Source organism: Vipera berus, assembly GCF_964194415.1.
Source record: "Vipera berus genome assembly, chromosome: 4".
NCBI classification, from domain to species: domain Eukaryota; kingdom Metazoa; phylum Chordata; class Lepidosauria; order Squamata; family Viperidae; genus Vipera; species Vipera berus.
In genome coordinates, this window is record NC_138206.1 from 98,342,647 (window position 1) to 98,363,806 (window position 21,160).

The 21,160-nt window shown below is 39.8% G+C and overlaps 1 protein-coding gene across 1 annotated transcript; it reads right to left on the bottom strand.

Moving 5' to 3' along the window:
* Positions 1 to 254: 254 nt before the first annotated feature.
* On the bottom strand, positions 255 to 17,249 carry GGACT (gamma-glutamylamine cyclotransferase). The gene is made up of 2 exons (XM_081326255.1): positions 17,192 to 17,249; positions 255 to 2,128 (listed from the first exon to the last, which is right to left on the bottom strand). Exon 2 carries the CDS (start codon positions 2,109 to 2,111, stop codon positions 1,638 to 1,640), a length of 474 nt encoding a protein of 157 aa, XP_081182381.1. The 5' UTR covers positions 2,112 to 2,128; positions 17,192 to 17,249; the 3' UTR covers positions 255 to 1,637.
* Between the last annotated feature and the right edge of the window lie 3,911 nt (positions 17,250 to 21,160).

The following is a 21,160-nucleotide window of genomic DNA, read 5'->3' on the forward strand; positions in this document are numbered from 1 at the left end:
CTTACCTATATATATATGAGATTTTCTCAGAGCGACTTTTATCTTTGACTATAGAACAACAGTTGTTGGCACTATGAGACTAGCTGAGAGGCCTTCTATCCAACAAAAGACAAAATTGAGCTATTTTGATACCTTTCAAATGTTACCAGATTCAAATACACAGACGAAGAATGCAGATAAAATTTTTGATCAAGTAGCTCATCAGAGACCTATTAAGGTAGTAGACGTAAAGTACAAAGAATCAAGTTGCAGTTAATCAGATTTATTGCTTACACACACACACACAGAGAGAGAGAGAGAGAGAGAGAGAGAGAGAGAGAGAGAGAGAGAGAGAGAGAGGAATCTAGTCAATTAACAGTCATCACTAAATTGGCAGTAGATAAGAATTAAGGGAATTCAGGAGGGGCTGAACTTGGACTGCTTGTGGGTATGTAGACTCCAGGCTGGTTCCTCTCTCGACTCTGCTCCAGGCTTTGCCTCTCCTTCCCTTACAGCAGATGAAAAGGCAATGCACTATTGTCCTCTGTTCTCATACTGTACCATTTTTATAAAAAATGAGTAAAGGAAGGTTAAGACATACAGCAAACCCTGTTTATGCTTAAATTGAATACAAGGAATCTTCGACTTACAACAGTTTGTTTAGCGACCATTCAAACTTACACTGGAACTGAAAAAAGTGACATGACCATTTCCCATGCTTATGACAGTTGCAGCATCCCCGTGGTCATCATGCGATCAAAATCCAGACAACTGACTCATGTTTATGATGCTGGAAGTGCTGCGGGGTCACGTGGTCCCCTTTTGTAACCTTCTGACAAGCAAAGTCGATGGGGAAGCCAGATTCACTTAGCATCTACATTACTAACAACTGCAGTCATTCACTTAACAACTATGGCAAGAATGGTCATAAAATGGGGCAAAACTCAGATGTCTCATTTAGCAACATAAATTTTGGGCTCCATTGTAGTCATAAGTTGAGGACTACCTGTATTTTATTCAGCTATAGATTTATTTTAGCACTTGTGAATTTGCCACATTTTTAAAAAAAGTCTAGATTTATTTCAAATGGAAGAGACTACATGTTTCAGGTCCTATAACTCTAGAATACTGATTGTTTAAAATATCAAAACCCATGAATTCTGAAAATTTTGAACATATTACATTATTTGAAGCCAGTAGTAATATAAGAATTTTGTCAGTTTTGAACTCATTGGTACTATACAATTAATAATTTTAAGAAGGTTCATATTAAGAAAACCAGCATGATGTATGAAAATTATATATTGCAAGAAGTCAGTGACAAAAAATAAATGGGTACATTACTGATATAAAAATCTTTTGTTTCATGAGTGCTGGCGTTCATGTCATTCTTTCATCTTCCTGTTCGTTTGGAAGTCATTGGAAAGCAGATGGTTGGATTCTGAAGGCAACTCTCTGTTGTTCAATGGATTCCCCCATTCTCCCTTGGTCCATTTTTGGCTGGTATGGAACTTTTACTTGCACATGCCCACAAATAATCTTCTAGATGAAGTTTAAAACCAAGTTCAACTATATTCTGAAGAGCTAAATTAGGACTGCATTTCAGTATAAAATAGTAAAGATGTTCTTCGGTAGAAGCATTGTTTGATTTTCCACTTTTATTCTCTGCTTTCTCGTAAGACGTAGGAAAGATTATGCTTCCCAAAAGAATCATAGTTATCATAGTAAGGGAGATGCATCCATTCTGCCTTATAAGTAGTAGTACTATACACATAACACTCCAGAATGTTTTTAATTGCTGATGTTCCTTCAGATGTGCTACTTTTATTTTCCCACTCAAGTACCTCAACTTTTACTGGAGTACGCTGATACATGTTTGGGCATCCTTCAAATTCATCAAGGAATTGCAACATCTGATCATCAACCAAATATATTTCTCCAGTGACACGGTGCCCCTTTCCTGGATTATTCAGCAAATAAGGAATATTGTATTTGCCTGCAATAACTAGTGGGTATTTCTCCACTGTAAGTCCTCTGGCCTGGAATTGGGATGTCCCATGAACCCCATTTACCATGTGTGGGTAGTTTGGCTGGCCTTTCTTTAGTGTTCCATAGACGAACACCCGGACCATTCTTCCAACTGAAGGGACTGAAAGAAAGCAAGAAAACATAGATTTTTGCATTTAAATCTCTGTCAGCAGTAAATATACTTGTTTAAAACAAGACAAGAGTATAAACTGCTATTTCTCACATTTGTTAAAATTTGCAAAAGCTTTTCACTACAGTGAACGTAATGAGTAATTGATTATTGTTGTGGATAGTAGACGACTTCCTAGTTGTAATAAGTTTGTTTATAACGTTCCAGTGGGTCCTGCAACTGCACAAAAAAGTCTTATGAATTGGGTTAAGCAGCCATGTATGTGGTTCCAGTGCTTTCTGTACCTACAATCTGAGCTAATAAAAGATCACTTATCTCCCCCTGCAATCAGGTAACTGTGCCCAGTTGAGAATGGTTTAGCACATTCCTCCAAAGAAACCACTTATTACAAACAGTTATTAAAGATCTTTAAATTTCTAGTCTCTACAAATATTCATCAAAAGAATATTGACATCTCAGCAAAGATCAAGACAATTTGAAGAACTTATGTCTGCAGAATCATAACTTTGCCTTTACATAATTAAACAGAACAAAGGAACAAAACAGAACAAGAAATTTAAAGGAATAAAAGCAAAATAACAAAGGAATTGAGATATAGCTTTTCATACTTTTTAAAAATAAAGGTCTACTTAACAGTTATAATAAATAGTGTGCCAGCTTGGTCTAAGTAAGAGGCACCAGGCTAGAAAGCAGGAGACTGTGAGTTCAATTTCCACCTTAGGCATGAAAGCCAATTAGGTGACCTTGGGCCAGTTACTCTCTTCTCATCCCAACTCACATTACAGGGAATGTGTATTTCTTGTGGGGAAAATAGGAGGAAGGAGTAGTATGTATGTTCACCACCTTATTTATAAAAATAATAAAGATGGAATTTAAAAATAAATCTAAAAAAGTACATTATCTCATTGCAATCCTCCAGACATAGTTTATGTCTGTAAACAGTTCAGAGGTTGCAAGTCATATCAGATCTTCAGTCCACTAGCCATTTGAGGTCATATATCTTTTCAGTACTGAAGGATGAAGGGGAAGATAGACACATGGTTAGTTGTCTCTCTACACAAGAAAATGCATGGAATAACAGGGCTCCATATATTTTCACATACAGAAGGTTAAGTTAAGGCATGTAACATCTGGTGGCCTCTTGAGGTGCACCTAGCAGACAACCACCTAGCAGACAACAATCCGAGGCAAGTATGGCAGGGACTGCAGCACTTAACCAACCACAAGGGCAGCACGAGGAGCATGGCAAACACCGATGCCTCATTGGCTGAGGAGCTGAATATCTTCTTTGCTGTGTATCATCCGACCCATCTACTGCAATAATTAAGTTCGCAGATGATACTACCGTGGTGGGTCTTATTACAGGTGGGGATGAGACAGCATATGGAGCGGAGGTACAAAAACTATCCATATGGTGTTGTAACAACAACTTGCACCTGAACATCGGTAAGATGAAAGAGATGGTGCTAGACTTCCGGAGGAAAAAGGAGGAACCTGCCCCACTTTACATCGGGGAGGACTGTGTGGAGAGTTTCCTCCTTTAAATTTCTGGGAGTCTACCTCTGCGAAGATCTGACCTGGAATGTTAATACAACCCAGGTGGCCAGAAAGGCCCAACAGAGGCTTCACTTTCTCAGGGTCTTGCGGAAGAACAGGGTAGAACAACGGCTAATGACCCTCTTTTACCGGTCTACTATAGAGAGCGTCCTCTTGTATTGTATTGTGGTTTGGTATGCTGCTCTGACAGCCGTGGATAGGAAAGCATTACAGAGGTTGGTGAGCACAGCACAAGACATTGTGGGCTGTCCCCTGACACCACTGGATGACATCGCCAGGGCTCGTTGCCTTGGAAGAGTGAGGAAAATTCTCAGGGATGACTCACACCCTGGTCGGTACCTCTTTACTCTCCTACCATCGGGTAGGAGATATAGGAATATAGCCAGCCGCACCAACAGGCTGAAAAACAGCTTTTATCCATGGGCTGATAGGCTTTTGAACGGGATATAATTTTATAAACTTTATGCATGACTGACTTGCGAGGCCAGTGTGTTGTGCAATTAGCTCACATGGTGTAATAAGATGGAGGGTTTGTGTCACTGTAAGCTGGGGGTGGGGGCACGAAGGGAGGCTCAGCCAATCTCAATGTATACGTGGTTGTACTTTGACAATAAAGGTTCATTCATTTTCATCCATAAGTGAAACAGGTTTTCTAATACTTCTAAGCATAGATAGCACTTGCCTATCAAGTCGCCAAGAGTCAGACATGGCTGAATGGTGAAATAACAGTACTTCAAATAAAGAATGCAAAATGTGTTTTGCATAATGCTGAACCTAGTTTAGCCACTGAGATTATTTGTCAGTGAATTTAACAAGCCATATTGTTTTTAAAAGAGAAGAAAATGCCACTAACAGAAATAGGGGCTGACTTTTATCTTCTCTGTGTGTATATTATATCCCACGTTCAAAGCAGCTTTTCTAACACAGAAAGAAAAAGCCCTTATATTTATTAAAGTCACAAGATCCAGTAATATTCCCCTTTCTCTCCAGTGGTTTTGTTTAACTAAAGCTCAACATACCTGATGCTTTCAAGATTTTGCTGTGCCAAAAACTGCCCAGGAAAGACCATATCTGCTTTTCTAGCACAACAATGTAATCTCCAATTATCAGGTGCAGAATAGCCTTTCTCAGGCAAGCGGCCTCTAAATATGTTACACTATAACCCATCCCATTACCCCAGATGGAGGCAATAACTATAATAATTGCATTCAACCATCTGGAGGCTAGTAGGGCAGTAAAAGGTAATGGAGATACTTTGAAACAGTGGTGTCCAACCTTGGCAACTTTAAGACTTGTGAATTTCAACTCCCAGAATTCCCAAGCCAATATGGTTAAGCCTGGCTGCCTGGGGAATTCTGCCAATTGAAGTCCACAGGACTTAAAAGTTGCCAAGATTGGACACCCCAGCTTTAAATGGTGGACAGTGCACCTGAACCTGAGCTTAATTACACTTCTTCCAAATCCTTTTCTCTCTCTTATTCATTAGAACATGTGTTGTGTATTGCAACTGTCTGAACTAAAATTGGCCTTCTAATGGTCCAAAATGCTTATAAGTGGCAAATGAAACAAATGAACCAAGCAAAATGAACAATCAAACCCAGAACAATGTTTTTAGGAAAAAAAAATCCAGCTTGAGTCTTGAGCTACATCTTTCCTCCTAATAAAAAACTTGGTTTGTACATGAATGCACTTAGTTTTGGCCCCGTTTAATGAATTCTTATGCTTTCAAGCTATAATTCCCAGAAATCCTTAGGAAAACATATGAAAATTTATGCTGTTAAGACTTTAGAATAGAGTGGTTATTAATGTAGGCCAGTGGTGAGATTCAAATATGTGAACAACCGGTTCTCTGTGTGGTTGCTGCTTCCGGAAGTCCACTCTGGGCCTGGGCAACAAAAAATTAGCTACTGGTTCTGTTGAAGTGGTGCTAACTGGCTGAATCCCACCACTGATGTAGGCCCAAGTTGACAATGACAAAGCCAGAGTAGCAAACAGCATAGAACAGGGCTTTTCAACGGGTGGTACACATACCACTTGTGGTACTTTGCCACATGGCAGGTGGTACGTGATTGCTAGCCAAGTGTAGCAGGGGAGGGGAATGAGCCTAAGCGAGCCAAGCCTGAGAGAGGGAGAGGCCGTGGAGCTATAGGACTGTTTGGGCTCGGCAGAAGCCCCAGGAGACTGCGGGCTCCAGCTGATTGGCTCCAGCTGACTGGCACTTCCAGAAGCAGCTCGGAGCTGGAGGTGAACTGAAGAAAAAAAGGGGTGGAGGGGGAAGGGGAAAAAAGACAACAGGAAAGGTTTAATCCATTTAAACAAATGTAATTAGTTTTACCCCCTTTGAGTCTGACTGTGGCTTTTAGAAAGTTTTCTTTGAAGGTAATCTGGCTTAATTTAAAGCTAAAGCTTTTCGCAATTGCCGGAGCTTTTCTGTCTGGGTTCCAACATTGTGACACGTGACACACCTGAGGCAGCTTAAAGAGAAAAAAAACGGAGTTTGTGTTTCTTTATTTTCTTGCTTTTCACTTGATTACTGTGTTTTTAAGGGTACAGGGAAGGGATGGGGTGGGGTGCATTCTTACTACACTGTGGAAGAGCTCAGAAGGGCCAACCAACTAGCTCCAGGAGTCTACAAACCTAGAAACTTTAAGACCTGTGGACTTCAACTCCCAGAATTCCTCAACCAGCCATGAGTGCTGAGGAATTCTGGGAGTTGAAGTCCACAAGTCTTAAAAGTGCCAAGTTTGAAGACCCCTGAACTAGCTGGTAGTGGTGCATATTAATAAACATGGATAAATTCATCATACATTTGTCAGTACAAAGGGAAAGTGATTCAGCAAAGGAACAGCCACCGAAGAAATTAAAACTGGTACTTTTTTTTCTTTTTTTCTACAATTTGTAATAGTTTATTAGTTATAGAATAAATAAAATACAAAAACACAAAAGCAAATAGTAGGACACAGTGGGGAGGAAAAAGGGGGAAAAAGGAAAAAGAACAGACTTCCTCTATTGCAGTAGAAGGAAGCATTAACATTGAACCTCAACTTTTTACTTTTCCATAATATTATAAACTAGCCATTTCTATAACAACAAATGAATCTAATCAGTAAAACCCAAAATCCCCTCCCCCACCCTTTTTTTTTTTAGTCATCAGGTTTTTGACACCTTGCTAACTAAGCACTGGTGATACTCAAATATTGTCGTGTCCTAAAAGTGGTACAATCTGTGAAAAGGTTGAAAAGCCCTGGTATAATAGAAGACCACAGTATAGCAACTGCCTTCGATCAGGGTCTTTTCAACCTACAATGTTTTTATTCATTCTGTTTTCCCCTCCCCCTGTCAAATTTCATCTCATAAGAGTCTGGAAGTTTCTAGCAGAGTATGAAAGTATCAACCTGTTTGCTAGTTCAACTTCTATCTTAGCCATGAAGTCATTAACAGAGGGATATTCCCTTTAGCTCTAGTGATATTCTAGTGATATTCTCACTAGTTGAAAACCAAGGCAGCATAATGATGATGCCTTCTTTTCAAGACATTATAATGATTTGGTCTGTTTCATAAACATTTAGCTTATTTACATTTAACCTTCTTCCAAAATATTTCTCTTTTTTCTCTCATGAAATAGTTTAGGGGTGTTATATTCTTCCACAAAGATAAGAAATTAACGGTGGTTGTTTTTGTTTTGGAACAAAAATATCATAATTTTCCAGATAGTGATTTGAGTAAGAAATGCAGACCCTTCAGGAAGAAATTTTGCCCACTGAGGACTGAAAAAGAATCAGAGTTAAATGTGCAATTAATCCCCACTGGGGACTTGTGTTCACTTTGAATTCTAAAATGGGAGAATTGTAAAACAAATTGTTCACAATCAAGAGGTCATTTGCCAGAGTAAGTATAAAAAAAGGAATTAAAAATGTACATTGAAATCTTCATATCTGTTTGCAAAAGATATACTTTATTTACATTATGCATTTTTTTCATTGGGAACACGAAAGGGATTTTTTTTCTCCCCCCCCCCCCCAAAAAAAAGCAGAATAAAGCTTCTTCATCTTCATGTATCATAAAGAAATTGAAGCTCTGGTTATTCTGTTACAGAACTGATTCCAAGAGGCAAAAAAGTCTCCAAGGCCATCCTTAAAATATAGGAATATACTTTCCCTTTTAGATCACAATTATTGGCAATCTATTTTATAGAAGTAAATAGCCAGTCAGGAGATTTAAACTTAAAATAAGACCAATGTTTGTAGCAGAAATCCTTCAGTTACCTGATCAACCTTCCCATTCCCTAGCTGTTTTGAATTCTGAGACCAAGCATACAAGATGAATAACCCTGGGTTGTGTACGTAACCACAACGCTCAGCATCTTCTCCCCTCCCATTCTTGAAATGTTCATAATCAGACTAGTGTCCTGGGATAGCAGGAGCAGGACACCACTTTGTGAAGTATGACAGAGGTTAAGAAAAAAGGGGACGGGATACTTTGTTCTTGCTGCTGTCTCATTGAGGCATCAAGAGAGAGATGAAGTGACCAGGAAATATCTAGCTATAAGAGGTCAGAAGACTCAATATGGGTATGACTTCAGGTTGTTCATGGGTTTTGATGAGTGCTTGGGTGTTTGTCTTGGCAATATTTTGGGAAATGGTTTGCCCATAGCTGAGAGAATGTGATGGCCCAAGGTCACCCAGCTGGCTTTGTGGCTGAAGGAACTCATGATCTCCTCGTTTCTAGTCGGGTGCCATAATCGCTACACCAAACTGGCTCTCAGAGGGGAGTTTAGGACTGCTGTTTTGTGGGGGTTTTCTTGTTAAGAGTTTGAGTGGGAGTCATTTAACTCTGCTTTAAAACACAGTTAAATGATGATTTAAATCACTGGGATTTCATGGTCAAATATTGATTTAAGTGACTTCACAGAATATTGGTTTCTCTCACAGATGTGATTTCACACCAGGATTCTGATTTGGATTTTATGCCACAAATACTCCTTTTATTGCCCTCCACAAATCAAAACAAAAATATAAAAAAATGGAACGCCACAATGGGAAATCAAGTGCTGAAATATATGTCACATTTTAATTGCGCTGTTTAGCTTAGATGTTCAGGCAGCATCTTCCAGGTGGTGTTTAATTAATGGGGAATTACATGCAAGTACCAGTAACAATCCCGTAGCCTTATGTGTGCATGACTTTGGTTGTTTCAGGACCAGCTCTGGTCCTCTTTGGTGGTTTAGCTTTGGCTTGGATGCAGAAAGAGCAACAATCATATTCTGTTTTCCCTTCAATGGAAAACCAACCAACTCATGTTTTTTTCTCCACGGCTGCTGCTGATCGGGGTAGAGGTGGTGGGTGGGGAGAAGTGTGGCATCTGGAGCTTCTTTTGCCTTCTTTCTCTTTTGCATGGAGCAAAGCAGGGGATCCTGTGCTTCCCATCCCAAGCAACCTTCTGCCTCCTGTTCCTCGGGCTAATCTGCAGGCATTGTTTAAAACAGATTTCTCCCTCAGTCATTGCTGTATCCTGCAATCACGATTTCAGCTATTGGGGGGGGGGAAATCCAGGTGGCAAAATTGCTTGCAATTGTATCTTTTTCTGCAAAAGTATACCAGGCTGTTGTTGTTAACCAGATCAATGTACACAAATGTGGATGCTAACTTTTCTGTTGCTCCAGGATTGTGACTGGGTGGTTTTTGGGGTTTTTTTTGGATGCTTTATTGTTTTAACTGTTTTATAGTTTTAGAATGGTACACCGTCTAGAGTTACTTGGCTGAAAAGATAGTTATAGAAATAGAATACGGTAAATAAAATTAAATAAAATAATCACTTCACCTCTATTGAAAGGCTAATTATTCATCTTGTAGAAAGAGGAAATAACAATAGCTGGTGCTTAATTTTACAATGATAGTAAAAAAAAAAACCGGGCAGTATAAATAAAATATGTAACAGCAGAGATAGATGTGTCCTGATTTGTATTCTAAAGAAAAAAGTTGGCAACTACAGTATTTAACTATTCTGACTAGTCAGAAATTAGGCCTCACAATATACTTCAGGACAAAACAACTTATTGAAAAGATTCTGTCATGAAATATTCATACTTCAGCCATTAAAGTTTAATATCCTGGGAAAATGAGTGAAATCTGTGTGTCATTTTTTTCAAGTAATTTCTTTTAACTACAACTGACAGCCTATCCAACTGCTGGTAAGGCTTATTTACCTGAGGAAGGAAAAGTAACAGTGATAAAAAAGAACATATGGAGTACATTGGGGTGGAGGGGGGAACAAATTAAAATAATTGAAAAACCTTAACTAGGATCATTCATTCAGATCTGTTAGGGTGCATTTTATTTCAAGCTACTAATTCAGTAATTCCTTGTAAGAGTATTAGAAGCATATTAATAGCAGCTGTAGCTGGTCAACAGCAGAGCATGTTTTTGCTTTTATTATTTTTTCTTTTATTAAAACTTTTATTAAAAATTGCAACTAATTTACTTATAAATACACTATTAGTGGGGAACTAATATAACATCCTGGAACCATCTCTGAAGTGATAGAAAGTCTGTTGTTTTGATGCAAAAGCTAGACTCCAAGAGATGCTATAAGGCACTAATGTGGAAATGAGCTGTCACTGAATCCTGCCAGAGACACTGGAGGACAAGCTGTCCACTCATTGTTTGGTTTCTCCTGGATTTTGTTTCTTGTTCTGCAAAAATGTAATCCAGTGCTAGGAAATGCCCGTGTTTAGCAAAATAGCTGTTACTATGATAGAGGGAGCAGCAGATGAATCACTGCAGTGTTACATTTTCCACATTTTTCTGCCGTTATTTGGGAATCAAGCAGAGTGAACTAACTTAAATCCAAAGGACTTAAAAGACTGATGTAAATCTACATTTATTCATCCCCAGAAGAAACCTCAGATTTAAATTTGACTGATCTGTCAATCAGGCTAGCGTAAATATTTATTTAGTAATATTCCAAGCATAAAAATGATAATTTACAATATAATACAAGACTTTCTAGCAAGAATATTGGCACAATATTTTGGATTGTAGTTTTTAAAATTATGCTTATATCAAATTGCTGAACGAAGAGCAATATATTAGCAAAAAGGAAGTCTCCAATTTTTTGTTCTCTGCCTCTATTTCCTCACTCAGCCAAACCAAATACTTCACACCAAAGTTTTGGTGTCTTATGTCCAGCAAAAGTTAAAAAAAAACAACCATCAATAACCAAGAGCTAGAAATTTGATGTGATAAGCTGTCTTTCATAAGATAAAAGCAGAAATGGACACACTTTCATGTGATTTTGTTATTCAGTTTTATAAGATAGGTCGGAATATCCAGGGATTGGCTGGTCGCTTATATGGCTGGTCGCTTATAAAGTACTCTTGGAATGAGCGCTTTATAGATCATAAAGCACATATGTCCTGCCAACTCCCTCCCCCCACTGCATTTCTGGAACTTGGCTACTGGTTCCCCTTTATGACCACTTGTACTGGTCATATAACTCTGATTTTTTATTTTATTTATTTAAAAAAAACAATTTCTGAAAAAAATAATGCTCACTTGCAAGAATGGGTTTGCACTTACTATTATTATTAATTAAATTTGTTTGCTGCCCATCTCGCCGAGATGTTCACTTAATGACTGCAGATTTGCTTAACTGCCACATAAAAAGCATTGTAAAATTGAAGCTGGTGATGTGGGTGCAACTTATGACCGTATCGATTGTGGTCGTAGTCTAGGAACACCTGTATGCGTGCCTTGCGGTTGCAGCCAGACAAAGCAGAAATACCAGCATCTCCCTGTCCTATTTCTTTTTCTTACACCAAGTAACCAAAGGGAAATTATTTAAATTTTAAATTATTAAAATATGTTCCATATGAGGTACATAGGAAATCCCTAGATCCGTTGGGCATAAGATGAAGTACTGATGGCTCTATAAAGACCCGAGCTCACCCATTTCTACTGTATTGCAAGACAGTATCCTATTTTTCTATAATTTTTACTTCAATAACTACTTTCTTTGGAAGAAAAAAAAGTCTTCGCTGTTGGCTCAGTGACCAGATATAGTTACATATTAATTCTTTAGAAGTTCCTGAAAACTGTAGGAAACAGGTGAAAAAACAAAATGCCTTGAACTTTAAACCTGAGCCCAGTCTGTTTGAATAAAGCGAGTTTTAAGGTCACTCTTCACTCAGTGCTAACTTTCAAGAAGGACCCACATGCCAGAAGGGACTCCTGGGACTGCATCCTGTTGGTTCTTTTGATGCTTTCATTTTGTAACTTGCTATTTTCTTTAGAGGCAGACAACGGGCTTCCTGCTTGGGCCAGCCGCTGTCCAGCCTTACCAAATATCTCAGAAGCGTTTATGGCAAAACACCTTTCTTACATTAGCCAGGGAGGCACCAGTGGAAACCACAGCTCCTTTGAAATCAAAAGGTTAAGAGACTTCTCTCAGCAGTTGTCCACTATGGAACTATGAAATCCTGGTTTGTGAAAACAAACAGCATTACAACCATTGAACAATACCTGTGAGAATGCTTTGTATTTTACTTCACAGACAGATTTAAGCATTCAGTTATTTGAATTTCATTTGAAACAGGACCGCTGTTTACGTGCAGCTGTCTTTTAAAGGTCAAGAAGTCCCTGAAGAAATGAAGGAAGGTATGAAATCATTTTTAAACATAGATATCTGAAAGGTACACAAGGCGTGCTGAATCTCACAAAATTCTAGAATCAAATGACATCCTCTTCCTCTCTAAATCCCCAAATGACGGGTGATCTGTAGCATTCCTGTGATATCTTCATAGTCTTCCATGAACCAAAACACTCCAATACCTCTTTTTAGGAATGGATGCAAACTCCTGCTTGAAACATGAGTCAGGCATAGGAGTGTATAAATGGCATTCCTTCCCCACTGAAGTTGCAAGCAGAATATTCCACTTCAGCACTGGGCTAACATATAGGCATGAAATGAAATCCAGTGAGTAATCTATGATTAGCAGAGAATGCTTCACAATACTTCACAAATAGTTGTGAAGATTAATTGGAAATTCTAAGCAGCATTGACTGCTTCACTGTAAAAAATGACTGTGATAAATATAACATTTATTTATTATTAAATTTATCTACACCGACTCTAGGCGGCAATCATCAATATACTTCTATTGAGACTAGTCCAGACTACCTTATGCCTGCTAATAGATAAACCATAAGATGAAGTAATATAACAGGGATTTCTTCACAATTATTAAACAAACAGAAATGTTTAAACATGAAAAAAGATAAGATTACCAACTGTTATCTACATGGTAGGTAGTACGCATGTGTGCGTTCCTTTATAGTTGGTATTGGAAATTAGTAATCAGTGAATTACTAATTACAGAACCCAAACAAGTGCAGCTCATAGAGCGGTGGTGTCACATGAGCACACAGATTGTCCTCAATTTACTATAATTGAGCCTGGAATTATAGTTGTAAGTTGTGCTGGTCATTAAGGGACTAACCTAATTTTATGACTTTTGTTTGCAGTGGTCATTAAGCAAACCCATCATTGCAATCAGCATTTTTTTTGCTGGAAACTGAAAGATAAGCACCAGTTTCCAGCAAAAAAAGAAAATCATAAATTATGGTCACATGACTGCGAATATCAGAATTTTGAATGTGAGTCATAAGTACTTTTCTTGGGCTTGTCATAACTTCACATGGTTGATAAGCAACTGGTCATAACGTGAAGACTATTTGTATTGCAGCATGCTTATTACCGCCCATGCTTACAGACTAGCTGTAGCTTCTGAGTGATCTTCAAGAGCAGCCCCAAGTAACTGCATTTGCAATAATCTATTCTTGAGATGCCTAGGACATTACTGACCATATGAAGGGCCTTTTGATTCAGGAATGGGTACAACTGGCACATAAGATGACTCTTCGCAAAGATCCTTTCTCCATTGGCTGCCATCTGCTTTTCATGCAGAAGCCGCGAGTCCAAAATTATTCTCCAATTGTGCACCAGTCTTGAATAGGAAAGTGTAACTGAATCCAAGGCTAAAGATGGAGACTCCCCAGCAGGGATAGAGCCTATGTCTGTTCCTTCTCAGCCAAATCCACACAGCCTCCAGGAACTGGGACAGGACATCAATAACATCACTTACACGGTCTGAGGCCAAGTTATATAAATGGGGATTATCACCATACTTGATCCAACAGATGATCTCAACCAGCAGTTTCATGGTGATGTGGAATAGCAGGGGGAACATGCCTAACTAAAACCATCCTGGTTTTGTCACAAGACATCAAAAGCACAACCAATTCAGTCTCTGTACTAAACGCTGACATGAAACAAGTCCAAATAATCTGCTTCTTTCAGGTTCTCTAGAGCTGAAGCCTGACCTCCTCTATAAAAGGGGACGCTGAATGATAGTTGTCCAGGTGTCAACCTCAGGCTGAAAAGCCCAACCAAAGCAGAACACCAGAGCCATTGTGTCCTCTAATGATTACTGTATTGAGCATATACAAACAGGTAGGGTTAAAGGAAAGCTAACTCTGAGGAAATGGTGGGAAGCAGTTAATTAAAAAGATGGAACTTTCCCTCCCCTCTCTGACAGGTTCGGGTTACGTTGTCCAATACATTGTTCATTAATTCTTCTGAGAAGAAACTTTAGTTTGCCAAAACAACTCTTCAACAGCTCCAACTCTCACACTGATAAGGACACTTGTAGATTCAGAATTCTCACCTCTCTCCCTCCCACACTGTTGACAGGTTAGAAGCATGTAGTGGTTCTAAAGACCGTAGGGTTTGCAGCCTGATACCATGACTGTTGGGTCCAGTGTCTCCTTGAGGAGAGGGTGTACCAACAACCTCCTCCTAGGCTAAAGGGACTATATCTTCCTTCCTTAAAGAATTTAAGTGGTGTTCCCCTTAAGACATTGTATGAACCTAATTACAGGTCATCTTTCACCACTCAGAAGGGACCTGGATCTAACAAACAGGTAGCTGAGCTAACCGACTGGAGAACCCTCTTTACTTCCTTAGGAAACACAGGAAACTCACTCCAAATAACTAACTATATAAGGCCTTGCCCATCGGAGTCCAACTCTGAGCGAATTTGAATAACTCTTATCTGCCAAATATGAGAATATTCCTCACAGTGGCCCTGCAGTTCATCCTTTCCCAGTAGGATCGGATTACTCTAAACCAGAGGCTGGATGATGGGAAAGTGCAGATGCAATAAAGTCCAAGAAATAAGGATGTTTCACTCCATTGTCAGCAAAATGTAATCCCAAATATGGGTTCTTATGCTCAGTGTGATTTACTCTTCATCTTTCTTCAACAGCACAAGACTCTTCTACATTTTTATTAGTGGTTATCATGATAATTGATAGAATTCTTATAAATCTTTGTTATACAGGTCTACTATAAATGTTTTAAAGGTAAAGGGACGCATTGGCTCAGTGGGTTAGGACACTGAGCTTGTCGATCAGAAGGTCGGCAGTTTGGCGGGTTGAATCCCAAGTACCGCGTTAACAGAGTGAGCGCCTGTTACTCGTCCCAGCTTCTGCCAACCTAGCAGTTCGAAAGCACGTAAAAATGCAAGTAGAAAAATAGGGACCACTATGGTAGGAAGGTAACAGCGTTCCGTGCGCCTTTGGCATCTAGTCATGCCGGCCACATGACCACGGAGACGTCCTCAGACAAGCGCTGGCTCTTTGGCTTTGAAACGGAGATGAGCACTGGCCCCTAGAGTCGGAAACGACTAGCACGCATGTGCAGGGGAACCTTTACCTATAAATGTTTTGAGCTGGAGGGAAAGTTAGGCTACAATTCCTAAAAAAAAGTTTTGAACACTCAGTGAAATAAAGTAGAATGTTTTCAGTTAAGGCAAAAAATAGCAACAATTCAGAACTAACATTTTCAAAAACAAGCATTTTTTAAAAAAATATTTTGAAAAGAAAATTTCTCTGCAGGAAAATTTTATATTACAATTCAGTAATTCCTGTTGTTTTTTGCTTTCACCCTCCTTGGTATTAATATCAAAAAATGACTGACTGCACTTGTAAAGTTTTGCAGATTTTTTTTATATATTTATAGCATTATTATAGGGCAAATGTACAAAAAATGTATCTCCCCAAGTCACTCTTTTATATGACTTACTAGTTCAAACTAAAGGGATTTGGCTCAGCATTTTTTCATGAATATATATGGTATTTTGAGCCCTGTAATCCTCCATATATCAATAATAGATAGGTACTACGTGATGGCCAACAATTTTCTCTGATTTGCTCAAAACAGGTTAAAGGGAGACATTACTATCACAATACTAAACATGCATTCAGTGGTTTATATTTCTAGGAACCCCCTATACTTAAAAAAAAAAGGATCAGCAATTTATTCCAGAGTATAATCCTCAATGGCAAAAGGTTCCTTAGTATGGTTTCTTTCCAGGAAGCAAGGTAGAGAACAAAATAGGTCTGTTGCATTTGAAGACATTTTATATGATAAATGATGATATAAATATACGTAGCCTAAAGCGTAGTTCATCTGATGTACAGCAAAACCAATTAATATTATTAGGATAAGCCACAAAATATTTCACTCAGCTATTCCCCTTCCCCTTTCACACAGTTGTTAAAAAGAGTTCAGAAGTCTTTACTGTTTTAGGTTAGCAAAGCAGGCAAATTACAGTTAATCCATTTATTTATTTGATTTACTGCCCCCCTCAACTCTGGGTGGCTTAGAAACATTAAAAACTAATAAAACCATGAACAATAAATATTCCTAATGGCAGTAATAAATTACGGTTAGAAAGACGGAAAGAAGCAGAATGTGAACACACACACACACACACACACACACACACACACACACACACAGAGACTGAGGCTCAAGGCAACTTCAGGCTTTTATGGATGAGGATAGGAGTGGATCTCCCCTTAGGGCAGGGGTAGGCAACCTCGGCTCTTTTATGAGTCATGGACTTCAACTCCCAGAATTCCTGAGCCAGCTATGCTGGCTCAGGAATTCTGGGAGTTGAAGTCCATGACTCATAAAAGAGCCGAGGTTGCCTACCCTGGGATAAACGGTCCAGTCGAACGGGAAGTTTTCGTCGGCACATTCTCACTCTCTCCATCCACTAACACAGTTAATTTTTATGACTCCGCTCAAGGGAAAGAGAGTTAATTCCCTTGAGCCAAAGAGACTTTACGCCCGAGCTGCCCGTACCCACTGACAACCACGAAAGCTCCTTTCATGGCGCTCCAACCGGGTCTTAAACCACGGTCGACCAATACGATCGCTCGCTTTCCCTCACGTGGTCTTGCCAGGGGCACGCGCCGCTCCGTTTGAAAGCCCGCTCTAACCCAACCTCGCTATTTCTCTCACTCAAAGCCTCCCCCCGCCCCCGCCCCGAATTTCACATGACGCGCCTTAGCCAATCACCTTCGAAAACACTGGCACCAATCTCGGGGTTCTATGACAGCCCGAACTCTTCCACCCCTTTAAAAAGCTCACCTGCCAGGTTGGACGGCCGTCGACTCCACCTCGTTCGACTTGCCAGACTGTAAAATTCTCCGACCTTCTCACCTCAGTCGTTTCCGGGTTGTGGCCCTTTTAAAAGCCGTTGATTGGGCGGAGCCACCTGGCGTCACAATAGGGCTGGGCTAAAAAGGGACTTTCGGTTATGAAGATCAGGGGTCTTCAAACTTGGCCCTTTTGTGACTTGTGGACTTCAACTCCCAGAATTCCTCAGCCAGCCATGCTGGCTGAGGAATTCTGGAAGTTGAAGTCCACAAGTCACAAAAGGGCCAAGTTTGAAGACCCCTGATGTAGATGAAGGGGTGGGGGGTTGTTGCCAGGAGGGTGCGACTTTTCCCCCCATTAAAGGTGCAAATGTTTATTCATGTTTCTTGAGGTATATGTGTGATTTTATACACACACGTATATGCGTACACATGACTATCTCATATATAAGATTCTGGGTGACTTACCAACCAAGCAAATATAAAAACAACAGAAGAACATTACAACAAATTAATAATGAGGGGGAAAAAATTGGACAGCATATAAAATAAAATGCGTAAAACTCGCAGCCAGGAAACCAATCGTCAAAATAATCAGGACTGTAAAGCTGCTGCAGGGGCTCTGTCACACCAGGTCCCAAGGCAAAACTACATTTTCAGGACCCTGTGAAAAGCCAGCAAGATCTGATCTTCAAGGGAATGGTGTTGTATAGCAGTGATGGCAACTGTTTGGACCAAGCGTGCCCAAAATTTGGAAATGCCTAATTTGACTGCTGGTGTATCATCTTGCTCCAAACAAAATCTTCCCTATCTCCCCCCATCTAGGCCACCATGAACAGTGGTACTCAATAGCAGTGCCAAGGCTGGGCCTGCAGTAGAAGGCCTGACTTCTTGTTTCAGCCCTAAGGCTACCGTTGTCACTTAAAATGTCCATCTTCTGATGTTCCTCAAACAGATCTTTTTCAGGTGGCCTTTACAGCCTCCTTCAATGCTTCTTGTGGTAACTGGAATATGTCTGACCAATGGTTGGCTTGGATACCCAGAAGTGAGGAACTACGCACTTGTGCGTCTCATTGCAGCCAAACTGGTTAACCATTCTCATTTATGTGTACTGATTTCAAAGCAGGCATTCCCACGATATTAGATTTGGTTCCTCACCAATGAAAATTGCAACAGGGCTGCGCTGTAGATCTGGGATGCAAAACTCCACACAAAACCCAAAGTGCAGAGATACAGAAAGTTATAGCCTAGTTCTGAAATTCACAGAAGTGCACGTGACCCTTTCATAACAGCATTAAATAGTTTAGAAGTAACTTAGCTGACAGGGCCAGCAGAAATACAGAGGGTAAATTGGGAGGAAACTCTTTCAAGCTTGTGAGAAGTGCTGGGAGAATACCCTCCACTTTGCTCTGCACTGCTCTTAACTTCCATGTGACCTCAGTGAAGCATCTAAAAAACTTGACAATGGAGCAGACAACTGGCAGAATCCAGGTCTCTTTCAGACATTTGCATCACAGAATTAGCAGGCTCTTGAAAATGCTAGTTCTGTTTGTTAATTGCAGACCTAGCACTGGTTGAAAAAAAAAAGCTCTATATTCATACGGTATTTAAAAGCAGACCTAGTCTTCTTTCAGACGGGGAACCCTCTGTATATAAAGAACCTGTGTAATGCTTCTTGACTGGTGCTATTCAGAATACTGGACAGGCATTCGCACTGCAGATGCACAGTGCAAGCCAGGTTTTGATAACTTTGCAGTCAAAGCAAAAATGTCCACGGAGGGCAGTGCCTGGCAACTGAAGTGGTGTATGTGTGTGTATGCCACATCAGGAGCTCCAAAGAAGCTGGAAGATCCCAGCCCTGGCAGCATACTCAACCACATGGTTGATGAAGCTTTTTAGAAAGTGTGTTGGGAAAGGAAGGAAAACTCTTTTTTAAAACTGGAACAGCCGAATACAATTTTAAGCTGCGTCTACAGGTTGCCACAAAGAAGAGGAAGGTCAAGCTATTCTCCAAAGCACCTGAAGGCAGGACAAGAAGCAATGAATCATGGAAACTAATCAAGGAGAGAATCAATCTAGAACTAAGGAGAAATGTCCTGACAATTAGAACAATTAATCAGTGGAATGACTTGCCCTCCAGAAGTTGTCGGTGCTCCAACCCTGGAAGTTTTTAAGAAGAGATTGGACAACCATTTGTCTGAAAGGATATGGGGTTTCCTGCCTGAGCAGGGGGTTGGACTAGAAGACCTCTAAGGTCCCTTCCAACTGTTATACCATGGGCTGGGAATAAGATGAAACAAGTATAAGGACCTGTCATTTAAAAATGTTAGTAGGGTAACCATGCTGCAGCTACATGGCTGAAATAATGTGTCTTCTAACTATCCAACTTGATGGGATTGTATGAGTTCTATGCCCATAGATTTATTGGATGTTAGGGCAAGGGAGGAGATTGCTGTTGCCAAGACAACCAGTGGATTTTCCCTTATGCCTTAGGATGGGTTAAGCAACAAAGTTAAAAAATGCATGAAAGCTAGCCTGTTGGGGGGAAGGCTATTTGTAATTTACTCCAAATTTGTTTGCTAGCCATGTCTTGGGAAATAATTCTGTGTCTTTGGATCCAGGTAAGCAAATTCAATTGCTATTGCAAATGCATATTGTTTGAGATTTTAATATTAGCTCATCGATGAATGAGATATAACAGGGCAACCTCATTGCCAGGGACAGTGAGGCCAGCCATTGCCTGATAATGACAAAGACAGAAGAAGAATCTTTTTTTTTTATGGCCGTGCTGGGAAGATCTACGTTGCTGCAATTCATACAACTGCTGACGCTTCCAGCAGCAACCCTGTTCCTTTCATGAATAAATTTAAGAATTGACAATTTAAGCTGCACTGGGGTTTCCTATGTGCTTCAAACACATAACAATGAAAGAGTAAGACTCCACCTGAAGAGAAAACTGTGCAGACTTACAAACTTTTTCAGAAAGTACCTTGTCGTGCTAGCAGCAGATATAGAAATAAGAAACTGGCAAACTAGAACAAAAAAAAACATTCTGCTATTAAATGTATCTGTAAGAATGCTGTGATTTCACTGAGATAATAGAAAGCACTTTGGCTAACTGGTTTAGCTTTTGATTATTACTGGCCAAATTCAGTGTAACAGCTGTTTTATGAATGGGCTTCTATGTTACAGTGGCCATGGTATGTCTGCTTTCTGTTGTCTTAATACGTACATTCACATGACTGCAATCATTACTTTCACCCCAAAGGAAAGATGCACTCGTGGTGAAGAGAGGCTTTGCTGAAGAATCTTTGTTAAGTATTTAAATTTCAGGCAAGGGTTTCTGGGAGCTAGCAAAAAAAAAAAGAAATAGAAAAGGTTGGGAGCCGCTGCTGTAAAGGAAGCTTGTAAACCTGTGCATTTGGAAGCTTGTACAAGGAAATACAACGTGCACTTTAAGTTCCTGGGTGAAACTACAAGTAATCCTCGACTTAAAACAGTAATGGAGCCTCCCCACCATAGTTGTAAGCTGCAACAGTCATAAAGCAGGTCACCCATGTGACCTATTTTTATTACCTCTTTTTTATGGCAGTCACTCAGCAAATCACTGTGGTCTTTAAGCAAACCCATTGTTCACTATGGAATGATTTTGCCAGAAACTGTCAGAACTTCAGAACTGGGTGTTGTAAGTACCTTTTGGGGGGAGAGTCTGTTGTAAGTTTGAAAGATTGCTAAGTGATGGATCATAAGTCAAAAACCACCTCTATACAGCTAGGAATTAATTATCTAAACCTTGGACAGAAATCAGTTTCACACTGTGAGATACTGATTTGAAATTTAAGACTTGCTCAGGCACAAACCCAAAATAACATGCTGCACCAATATTGTAATTATTAACATTGAAGGACTTCAATGAAGACATCCATCAATCCATTCATGTAAGAACACTACATTTAGAGGC